Source organism: Pimephales promelas, chromosome 10 (genome assembly GCF_988280905.1).
Source record: "Pimephales promelas chromosome 10, fPimPro1.hap1.1, whole genome shotgun sequence".
Taxonomy (NCBI): Eukaryota; Metazoa; Chordata; class Actinopteri; order Cypriniformes; family Leuciscidae; genus Pimephales; species Pimephales promelas.
Window position 1 is genome coordinate 8,043,256 of NC_142778.1, and position 11,963 is coordinate 8,055,218.

The 11,963-nt window shown below is 37.5% G+C and overlaps 1 protein-coding gene and 1 long non-coding RNA gene across 2 annotated transcripts; one reads left to right on the forward strand and one right to left on the reverse strand.

The window, feature by feature from the left end:
* The first annotated feature begins 827 nt into the window (after window positions 1-827).
* LOC120473880 (uncharacterized) lies at window positions 828-11,963 on the forward strand. Its single transcript, XM_039663934.2, has 8 exons — window positions 828-1,039; window positions 1,284-1,595; window positions 6,312-6,422; window positions 6,524-6,548; window positions 6,619-6,665; window positions 8,675-8,723; window positions 8,913-8,947; window positions 11,577-11,963. Exons 1-8 carry the CDS (start codon window positions 883-885, stop codon window positions 11,612-11,614), a joined length of 774 nt encoding a protein of 257 aa, XP_039519868.2. The 5' UTR covers window positions 828-882; the 3' UTR covers window positions 11,615-11,963.
* On the reverse strand, window positions 3,792-4,693 carry LOC148977298 (uncharacterized). The gene is made up of 3 exons (XR_016169850.1): window positions 4,587-4,693; window positions 4,353-4,457; window positions 3,792-3,969 (listed from the first exon to the last, which is right to left on the reverse strand). It is a non-coding gene; the product is annotated as an uncharacterized LOC148977298 (long non-coding RNA).

An 11,963-nucleotide genomic window follows, 5' to 3' on the forward strand; every position in this document is an offset into this window, starting at 1 on the left:
GCTATAATTAATGTATTTTGAGTGTCATCATAGTGGTTTGTGTGTTGAATGTTAAGGATGACGTGCTGACAAACTACCCTGGTTTAAATGTTCTTGTTGTGGTTTTACTCTGCATCAACCCTTTATCCACATATCACACAACTATCTTATTGTGTGAAATAATCCCTCTTAGTGTACAACTTGTCTGTGCGGATCAGCTGTGCTACACACTGTATTCATAAAATAACGGTCAAAAAGACTATATAGTATTTTGAAATGTATGTTGAGTAGTAATGAATGTCCATCAGAAAAAGCAGGCGTTTCAAAATTGTTTAAAATACACCGTTCAGCGCTATTTGACAATGTTTCCGGCTTTAAAAGGTATTCACAGCATAGATACTTTAGTGCAAGCACTACCTATTCTGTTCAAAGTGCACTGATACTGCAACAGCGTATTGACTGCAAGCTAAGAATAACCCAGTTATCTTGTAACAGAAATCTTGATCAGCAGCCATGGTCGGTGTGTTTCTACTTGCATGTAAGTAATGAAATTACAAAATCTTATATATTCAGTAAATAAAATAAATAAATAACTTTTTATGATAAATTATTATGTTATTATTTCCAGATATCTCAGTGAATCTAATCCTTCAAAGTCAAGGTAAGTTTGAATGGTGCAATGAATAAAAACCTTTGCAGTTAATGTTGTATCGCACTTTTAGGATGAACACACGTCTTATTTCCTTCACAGGCGAACAGCTTCAAAAAGCCAAGATTCATAGTGAAAATACAGAAGTACCAGAAGGTGGTATACTGGAGGTTACTTGCAGTACATATGGTTTTACTAAGCCAGAGGCTAAAGCAGTTTATGTATATCTGTGTAAAGATGGTAAAGCTATAGATATGAAATACAGATCCACTCGACAAGACATCGCCTTTAAAATAGAGAGAACAGAAATGGACCATTCGGGCAACTATAGCTGTCTGTTTTCTGAAGAGCACTTGAAAAAAAACAAAGTGATGGGATATGGTAATAATATCATCTTCATAAATGTGATCGGTAAGATGTATGACACTTCTGCTTATATTTGAGTGTGTGCTGAGTTCCTGTGCACAGATGAGACATGTTGAATGACACACTTGTGCAAATTAACCACAATAGACTCACTGTTGTAAAAAAATGCCTTTAATGAGAGAGACATTTTTGAAATTGGGTTTTTCTTATTGTTTTAGACCCTTTGTCCTTGTATGCATTAAAGGCCATGCTAAACATTTAACCATAAGTGTTCACTTTCTCTCTACAGAATCTTTATTTAATTCACAGATACATTTGCAACAGTCTGAGGTGGCAGTGGGAAGTGATGCTGAGTTTATCTGTACAACATCCGATCCTATGAACAAAAATCTGTCCAATAATATGATTTTGGCTTTTCTCATCAAAAATGAAAAGCCCATTAAAGTCAATATTTGGGACAGAAAAGAAACGAGGACAACGTTCACCCTCAGAGAGGTCCGGATGGAAGATGCTGGAACATACAGTTGTGCTTTGTTAAACATTCTTCCTTACCATGGAATGAGACTTGATCGAAAGAATAAAGTCAACCTTCAGATAGTTGGTAAGAATTGGGGAGGCGGGGGGGGGGGGGGGGGGGGGGGGGTTACAAAACCAAACTTTTGTATGTTTAATGTGTCTATTCATGGATTTCATGTGACGTCACACAGTGGCGCGGCCGCCATTTGTAGGACCGAATCGCGATTGCTAACGTGCCGTCTATCTGCAGTGCTGTAAGCTGTGACAACAGCAAATCACAAAGAAATGATAAACTAAAATTTAATAACATTCCCAAAAACCCTGAACGTTGTAAGAAATGGATTTCTGCTATCAAGAGGGATAACTGGACACCTACAGAACACTCTGCAGTGAGCACTTAATTTCAGGTAAGGAATGTAAGCTAATCGTTTGCAACATGGTTTGCGAACGTGAACTGTTGTAACATTAGCACCTGTTGCTTACCAATCAGCCTTTGCAGATAAATTCAATTAGGTAATGTGTAACTGGCTTACATTTTCTAACAAAATAACTTGATCGTCATCTGTGTATCAACGTTATGTTAACGTTAATTTATTCACTTTTAGATTAACTAATTCGGCAAAACTTTACTAAGGCTTTAGTAAATAGATATTCCATCACATATAAAGCATTAATAGTCATTAATAGTTATAAAAAAGCAATTTATAAATACAGCTATAAATGCTTTATTCTTGATTACTTTATTAATGACCAATTTATCATTTCTAAATGAAATATTGCATTATTTATAAACCAGTTATTTAAGAGTTTTCAATGGAGTTGTCTAAGATTACTTAAAAGTATTTACATTCACATTCATACATCTTATATTGAGACAAACAGTAATACTTAGTTTGTTCATAAAATCTACCTGAATTTACTCCATTTACTTAAACTTTGTGATCTTATGAATCACTGAATAGTCTTAAATAACTGGTTTGTAAATAATGCTATACTTTATTTAGAAATGATAAATTGATCATTAACAAAAAATGAAAATACTATTATTAAACACATTATAGCCTAGATATGTTTATAAATCAAGTAAAAAGCATTTATAGCTGTATTTATAAACTATTTATTGTCTATTAATGCTTAAAAAATATATATTAACTGTTTACTCATCCTTAACTAATGATTAATAGCATGCAATTATCATAAAAGTGTTATCACTAATTCTGAGTTGGTAATGTTAATTGGTGTCTCATTATACCACTGCAGGCAAGAAAAGTGATAATCCTCTGAACCCCGATTATGTGCCAAATCTGTTTGCCTACCTGTCACCTGAGCAACGACAAAGAGGACCAATTGCTACAAGAAATTTGAGCAAACACAAGCTGTCAAGAGGAAGAGAAGCTGTACCAGTGATGTGTCAATGTTACCCCATGGTAAATATACTGGCAATGAGATGGACCACAGTGACAGCTTTCCTGAGAGCGGGCAGAGTGGGGAACACAGCTACTGTAAAGACCCTATCCATACTGAGAGCAGTGTAGCATGCTCCGATGAAGCCTGTCGAGAAACTGTGAATAAACTGACAGAAGAGTGTACCAGACTGAGGGCAGAGGTCTATCAACTTAGGGACAGGGTAAGCAAGTTATCTTTCCAGCAGGAGGTGTTCAAAGACAATGATGAGATGGTCCAGGACTTTACTGGACTTCCATCCTATTCCAAGATGATGGTCGTCTTCACCTTCTTGTCGGGATTCCTAAAGGGGGGACCTGGGCTGACTCCCTTTGTGTAACATTTGCCCATCTGTTGTGCCCTCAGAATAGAGACTACGTAACATTGTGTTCCCAGTGTAACACATAACTATATGAACTGATGTTTGTTTTGATACAAGTCTGTTTTATATTTGCAATAAAAAAAGGTGACAGTAAAATTCTGTTCTCATTCTGTTTATTGTTAATCATTCGTAATAATCAAATCATTCATAAAAAATCCCATATACATTATAAACCACATGGGTAATTAGGTTGTAGATTCAAACTGCATTTCTACTGTGCAAATATTTATTCCTACGAGAAACCCTGTGCCCGGCTCACAAATAGTAACTTAACCGAATGTTATTGAAAAAGGCATTTTAAACTACTGATTGAAAACTAACACTTAATGAAGATATGAACTTCATTAAAGGAATAGTTCACTTTAAAATGAAAATTCTGTCATCATTCTCACCCTCAAGTTGTTTCAAACCTGCATGCATTTCTTTCTACAGGAGAACACAAAGGAATATATTTTGAAGAATGTCAGTAACCAAACTGGAACCATTGACTTCCATGGTAATTTTTTTCCTACTATGGAAGTCAATGGTTCCAGTTTACTTTGGTTGATGACATTCTTCAAAATATCTGAGAATCTTCCTGTACTGTTATCCAGTGGTATGTTGGTGTTAAACTGAGGCTTTGTGAATGCTTCACCTGAAAATGTAAATAAAAGTAAAATTAGCAAATTACAGATTAGCTTGATAAAACATTTTTTACAATTGGAACACGTATAACGTCATTCTAGACAGCTATCTATATTTACATCAGTAACCTTAGTTATACATATGGCTGAATGTGCTGTGCTTAATGTTTCTGCCTTAAATTAATAGACAGTGATTTGTCTACATTTCTGAAATTCATAACTTTGACACTCTAAATTGTAATGTACATATGCATTTTCAGTAAAGATGTTTTGAAATATTGTGAGTGCTAAAAATAAATGAGCTTATCGGACATGGCGGGGGGCGGGTTTTTGCGAACGGTCAATTTATTTCAACAATACTTTTATGTCCAGCAAGTAAAAGAGTGCCACTTACCCTTCCTGTTATCAAGAACATTTTCTTCATCTCCAGATGATAGATTCCGGGATCATTAACCCATCCTGAGGTGAAGTAGCGGTAGGCTTCAGTGCTTTTAAATGCCTTCCGGTGAATGGATAGGGATTGTGGACGAGGTAGTAAATGTCAGCGAAAGTCAAATTTTTACAAGTCAGCAGTTCGTTTGAAAGTAAACACGGATCTAAACCATAAGTATCAATTTTATTTAAATACCTTTTCATCTGTAATGAGGTGTGCTGTGCTATTTTAGTGTGCGACAGCTTTCCGATCAGGAGAAGCTACGCAAAGGTCCTAAAGATGGCGGCCGCAACAAAAAAGTCACGTGACTGAAACCCATGAATATAAGGCTGTACGGGGTGCCATGCATTCTCACTATTATGATTTACTCAGTTTAGTGAGAAATATATACCTGTGAAAATGAAGTACTGTTTAGCATACCTTTGAAAAGAGTTGTTATTACATAAATATTCTACAGTACTTGACTTCACTGCATGTTAATTAAAAATAAATGAAAATGTATTATTGTTAATTTATATGAAATGCAATTAGCTGAAATTCAGAGTTTTTCTTACCCACTTAAGTACAGTATTATGTTTCACCGAATGTAGTGACAAACATTTAATGTTGCCGTAACTTTGCAAGTAAGACATGTTCCTGGATCATTTGTTGATGTCAACAATCCTGTCCAAAAACAGTCCTAACCCTATCCCGACACGTAAACCTAACCCTGCATATCCCTAAAATCAGAGGGTAATTATAGGTGAAAAAGAGTGGTGTAGAAGCCCTTTACATTACAGTTAAAATGATAGCCAAGTACTTTACATTTGATTTAGTTTGTTAGCCAACAGATGAAAATAAAACATCTTTAAAGCATAACAAAAATAATGATTTTATCATAATGAAACGTTAGGGTTAGTTCACCCAAACATGCAAATTCTGTCATTAATTACTCTCCGTCATGTTGCTCTGAACCTGCAAAAGTTTAATTCTTCTTTAGAACACAAATGAAGATCTTTTTTATGAAATCTGAGTGATTTCTGCACCTCCGTTGACAGCTACCAAACTACCACTCTGATGCTTCAAGAAGTTCAAAAAGAGATTGTATTACTAATCCATACGAATTGAGTGTTTGTCAAAATTTTCGAAAGAGACTCAATCGCTTTATAGGATGAACAGATTGAATTTAGGCTTTTATTCACATATAAACATTGATCAGTGAACATAAACAGAAGCTCAACCAAACCTGCTTGAAGCGCAAGGACAAACCTCTTGTGGAAGCTCAAACGTACTGCGTAACACACAAGAATGAACCTCATTTGTTCTTGCACATCAAGCGAACATGCTTGAGCTTCTGTTTACCACAACTATATGAGTTTATGATTGTTTATATGTGAATAAAAGCCCATATTAAATCTGCTCAGTCAGCATAAAAAGCAACCAATTTGTTTCCGAAAATTTGGACTAAACTGCTCTATTCATCTGGATTTTTTTAAACTTGTTGTGTAGTTGTCAACGGAGGGAAAGAAATCACTCAGATTGCATTAAAAATATCTTAAATTGTGTTTCAAAGATGAATGAAAGTCTTACTGATTCGTAAAGACATGAAGGTGAGTAAATTATGACAGATTTTTCATTTTGGGTAAACAAATTATTTAAGAAGCATAGACAATAGTGTGTACTTTCTAAGTACAGTCAAGTGGCATTTTATATCATTAATATCATATTACCTGCAAGAATAGTTAAAAAAATTACTTGGTTACACTTTATTTTACGGTATATTTGTTACATTGTAATTATAACTGTAATGATATACTACATGTAATTGCTATGGGTTGGGATTAGGGTTAGTCACATATAATTATGCATAAATGTATTCTTTTGATTTGTATTGATATGTATTCAAAAGATGTTTTTGTGTTTCTGGGATTTCTTTGACAGTGGCACCTAGCAGCGACTTTGACAAAATCATAATTGTCATAGTAATGAGCTCTACCTTAGTGTTGTCCCTGAGTCTGTTTCTGGGAATTTGGGCAGTGATGCGTAAAAGAGGTACAGTGGCACTTTCTCCTCAACTGCAGACATTGACACATTTCACTTTCTTGAAAAATTCTGTTTAAATACCAACACTCACAACGTTTTGTTTCTAATAGGATGCCTTGGATTCCACAAGGAAAGGTCTGTTTGAGATTTTCAATTAAAATATATTGAATATTCAACAACATTTTGATGAATTTCTAATCAACAGATCCTTGAATAAGGCAGAGCTCAAAGGAAATGATGTGTTCTACAAAGGTATTCACTGTATGGTTCTTGTTACTTTGTTAATCTATTTTCTGTTAACAACAGGAGATTGGGACAGGACCAGAAATGACAGAACTAGTTGGGGGAGGATAGGGGGTGTAAATGGGTAGCTGTCCCTATACATAACAACTGAGCTCATGAATATTAATTAACTCTTGTTGCTAAGTAATCTTCCCATAGTCGTTCTTAAAAGTTTTGCTTATATTGTTCTGTACATAAATGTAAGTGGCAATGGTATATATTTTGACCAAGAATGACGGTTTCCTTGTGGACAGTTCCCCCAATGACAGTTAGGGTTTCGTTTAGAAAGCAAGTTGTAATACACTCGAAGTTGTAATACACTTCGAGTTGTAATACACGCAAAGTTGTAATACAACTTCGAGTATTACAAAACGTGCCAATGGCAAAGAAATCCCATGGGTCTGCAAATTTTGCACAGGTAGACCTGTTTGCCTCCCACATTTCATCCCATTGTGACCTGCTTTACTCCCTGACAGAGGACACGCTTGGCACGGACGCACTGGCGCACAGCTAGCCGCAGGGCCTTCGCAAGTATGCGTTTCCCCCAGTGAGCCTTCTTGCACAGACCCGGACAAGGCAGGTTTGTGGCTGCCAGTGGTGGTGGCTACCATCACATCAGCTAGAGCATTGTCCACAAGACATGGCTATGCGTTGGAGTGGAACCTCCAAAGTCTATGTTGCCGCTATCGCCCCACATCACTCCGCAGTTGAAGGTAAGTCAGTTGGAAAGCACGACCTGATCATCAGGTTCCTGAGAGGACCAAGGAGACTGAATCCTCCTCGGCCTCTCGTTCACTCTCGGGACCTCTCAGTGGTTCTAACTGCCCTGCAGAGTTCTCTCTTTGAGCCTCTGCAATCAGTGGAGCTTAAGTTCCTGTCAGCTAAGACAGCGCTCCTGGTTGCATTGGCCTCCATTAAGAGAGTAGGGGACTCTCACATGCACACATTTTCCGTTGACGAAGCATGCCTGGAATTCAGAACGGCCTATTCTTACATGATCACGAGACCCCAGCCTGGATATGTGCCCAAGGTTCCCACCACTCCCTTTCGAGATCAGGTGGTGAACCTGCAAGCGCGGCCCCTGGAGGAGGCAGACCCAGCCTTGGCACTGCTCTGTCCAGTACGCGCCCTCCGTGCTTACGTAAACAGAACACAGTGTTTCAGGACCTCAGTCCAGCTCTTTATGGTGGAAAAACTAAAGGGAAAGGCTCCGTTGAAGCAGAGGCTGTCTCACTGGATAGTGGACGCCATTGCTTAACATACCAGCAGCAAGATCGACCTTGCCGAGGTGGTGTGATTATACTGGGAACCCCATTTCGTCATTACGTATCCCTGCCACTTCGCTGTACCACTGCAACCTTATAGTTCAGTCTTGGCTCCTCAACAAGTAACATATCTGCATATTGCCAGCGAACTTATATAGCCACGAGGTGGGGCGGATTCACGCTATGCAAAATCCGCAGACCCATGGCATTTCATTGCCATTGGCTCGTTTTGCAATACTCAAAGTTGATAGGCTTTCTAAGCGAAACTCCATTTCGTCATCATTTGACGTGACGTCTCCATTCCCTACTCGGGGAACGAGGGTTACATATGAAACCGAGACGTTCTGTCATCATTTATTCACCCTCATGTTATTCCACCCCTGTATGACTTGTGGAATGCAAAAGATGATTAGAATCAGAAGAATGCTGGGATCCAAATGATATTCAATTCCATTGACTTTCATTAAATGGACAAAACCATTTTTTCTTCTTATTTTGTGTTTTACAGATGCAAAAGTTGCATACTAAAATATGTACAATTTAAATATTTATCTGATATAAGTTAACTTTGTAAGCACTACCATACCATTAACATCAAAGCTAAACAAATTGACTAAAAAGTGTTAAACTCCACTTTTCAAATTTCATAGGGTGTTTTTGTTCTCTTTGCTTCTGTTCTGAGCAAATTTTGTCTCTTACAAATTTATATTCTAGGAATGCCCAAACCTGATACAGCGGGTGGTGAAATACAAACTGTTGTCTGGTAAGCCAGTAAAAAAATGAATAAATGAACTAATGAGCTTTGCACTGTTCTATCTTCTTTAGTTTTCCAGTCTCTGATTGATGATTACATTTGTATCATGTCAGCCTTCAGATTATTAATGTCTTACCTATTTTTGTTCCTTATTTCTTTCCATGCAAATGCTGTAAATCAATGTCCATGATGGATTAGTTATGTCGCTACGTGGGATGAGTTCTCTGATATTGGTATGTCTGCACTCTAAAAGATTTCTTGCAAATTAACTGTTTTTTTTAATTAATTTTATAGTACTGGAAAACACAGTAATTCGACGACAAATGATATGATCTTGTGTTTCTAATGTGCAATTTGGCCATTTTGTGCTTCACAATTACAATGACTAGCCCTTATGTGCTGTTGTGGCTTTTTTCAGCCACTATGGGGTATTTTTTAGTCTTAATTTGGCCATAACTTTTTCCTTGTTTCAGCAAATGGAATGATTTTTGGTGACGAATCTTATTTTGACACATATTTTGGGAAAATGCATTGCATTTTTTCAAAAACTCAACAGTACACTCTGGGCAAATTCACTACCCTTTCGTTATGTTCGTGGCTGAAAAAAGCCACTACTTTAAACTGCTGTAAAAATGTATCCAATAAATTTTTTCACATAAATCTATTAACCGACCACAGTACTGATCAAAAGTACTAAATGTTTAAAAAAATTCAGGATTTTAACTCTTTAATTTCCAAATACATAAATGATGTCACTGATTTGGGGGAAAAAAACACACAAAATGACTTATTTTCAATATAAAATATGATTGTGGACTGGATTTTTTTTACCTTTTATCACAGTCTTGGACATGTCAAAGATTAGAAACAACATTGGTTTTGATGCATTGTTAGTTTTTGTGCAGCATCAGAATTTAACTTTTTCTCCTTCATTTACTGTACTGTTCGTGGCTGTTTTTGCCCCATTGACTTCCATTATAACCACATTTTTTGATTGCAAAGCCATGACACCATAAAATCATGCATTTTTGATTGTTGATGGTCAGAGCCGGCCCGAGGCATAAGCGAACTAAGCAGCCGCTTGTCGAGGTTATAATCGAGGTTATTTCTTATTTTAGATGACTTGCAAGTGACATAAATCAATGAATGCATGAATTTGACTGCATGAATAATTCAAGACAACAAAATTCTGATTTAATGATCAATATACCTGCCTACAAGTTACAACTGCTGCTCTGTCTGCCAGCGCAACTGAAGCTCTGTCAATTCATGCGCATAATCTTCTAGACACCTCGCGCATGCATAGACAATTCGTGCTCAACTGCGCCTAGTCACGGTCTCCGTATTGGAGAAAATAGCCAGCAGGGAAACTTAACCTTGCCCAAGGTGTAAGGGTAGCAGTTTCAATAAATAATAAACATAGCAGTTTGAACTCTTCTCCACTTTATTTTACCACACATCAGACCTCCAAAAACCTGCGACACTCCAGTAGCCTACCAAGTGCGCACGACCCATCTACGGCAAGCCCCGAGGGTAAAAATACATTGCATACACACATACGTACAACAAGCGCCAGAACATCATAACCGGTTGTATAGTAACAGGACTCCCCTTTGGATCTGTTGACACCGGCCAAAATCAGTAGTCCCATGTAGGCACAGAGATCTGTGGAGTCCACCCCAGTCCAGTTTCTCATTGTGCGGTGCCCATGGAGGTTGGTCATACTGACAATGAGGTCAGTCATCTCCTCTGTAAAAAAACAGACTGAACACCGAATCCATGTTCTGGACCCTTGCGATAGCATAGCGTGTCGGCCCTCGACTCACGCCTCTTGCAGGCTGAAGAAAGGTTGTCTCCGCATTGGTGGAAAACCGTACTTCATCATTTCTCCCAATCCACCCAGATCCAGGATCCACAGAATCCTTGTGCTTTCAGTGGAAGCTAGTGCTTCAGAGGATCCTAGAGGAGGATTCAGAGGATCCTAGATCTGTGGACTCCACAGATCTCTGTGCCTACATGGGGCTACTGATTTTGGCCGGCGTCTACAGATCCAGAGGGGAGTCCACACATTGCCTGTGGGATGATCGCAGTGGTCGTGCGATTTTCATGTGCCTCTTAAGATTCTCCCAGTCCACCCAGATCCAGGATCCTCTGAATCCTCCTCGCCTTCAGTGGAAGCTTGAGATGGTGGTGAGGGTGCCACATCCAAACAAGGATCTGACTGTCCTTAGTCTGCGGTCAGAGTGAGAAGACAATACCTCCTGCAGCTCGCTGGAGGGGTCAGACTTACAAATTTTACCTCTTCCCAACAGGGAAAACCATCAACACCATAAAATCAACAATGCATGATTTTATGGTGTCATGGCTTTGCAATCAAAAAATGTGGTTATAATGGAAGTCAATGGGGCAAAAACAGCCACGAACAGTAAATGAGGGAGAAAAAGTTAAAATCTGATGCTGCACAAAAATTAACAATGCATCAAAACAAATGTTGTTTCTAATCTTTGACATGTCCAAAACTGTGATAAAAGGTAAAAAAAAAATCCAGTCCACAATCATATTTTATATTGAAAATAAGTCATTTTGTGTTCCCCCAAAATCAGTGACATCATTTATGAATTTGGCAATTAAAGTTAAAATCCTGAATTTTTTTTAAACATTTAGTAGTTTTGATCAGGACTGAGGTTGATTAATAGATTTATGCAAAACAAATTGAAAAAAAATATTTATCGGATACATTTTTACAGCAGTTTAAAGTAGTGGCTTTTTTCAGCCACGAACATAACGAAAGGGTAGTGAATCTGAACAATGCACAAGGGCTAGCTATGTCTGCATTACACAAATTACTTGTATTTTTCACAGATGAAGAGTATGATGAACTGGTCTTCCAACAGTCTTAATGGCCTTGCTGTGGCTCAGTAGCATGTGATTGCAATGCACGGTCATAGATTCGATTCCAAAGGGAAAGCAAGAACTGATCAATTGTGTACTTTGAATGCAATATACTGTAAATAGCTTTGGATAAAAGTATCTGCTAAATGCATAAATGTAAATGTGATAAATTGGGTGTCTTTTTTATATTATTTGTTTGTCACTATTGTTGTTGTTTTTATGACAGTGACCAACTGAGTGTTGACCATCTTTATAGTCATGGTGCACATTTTTTTCATGACTTTACTAAAGTCTATAAATCTGACAGAATTAATAACAAAATACAATATTATGTAACATAAATATGACATATGCAAA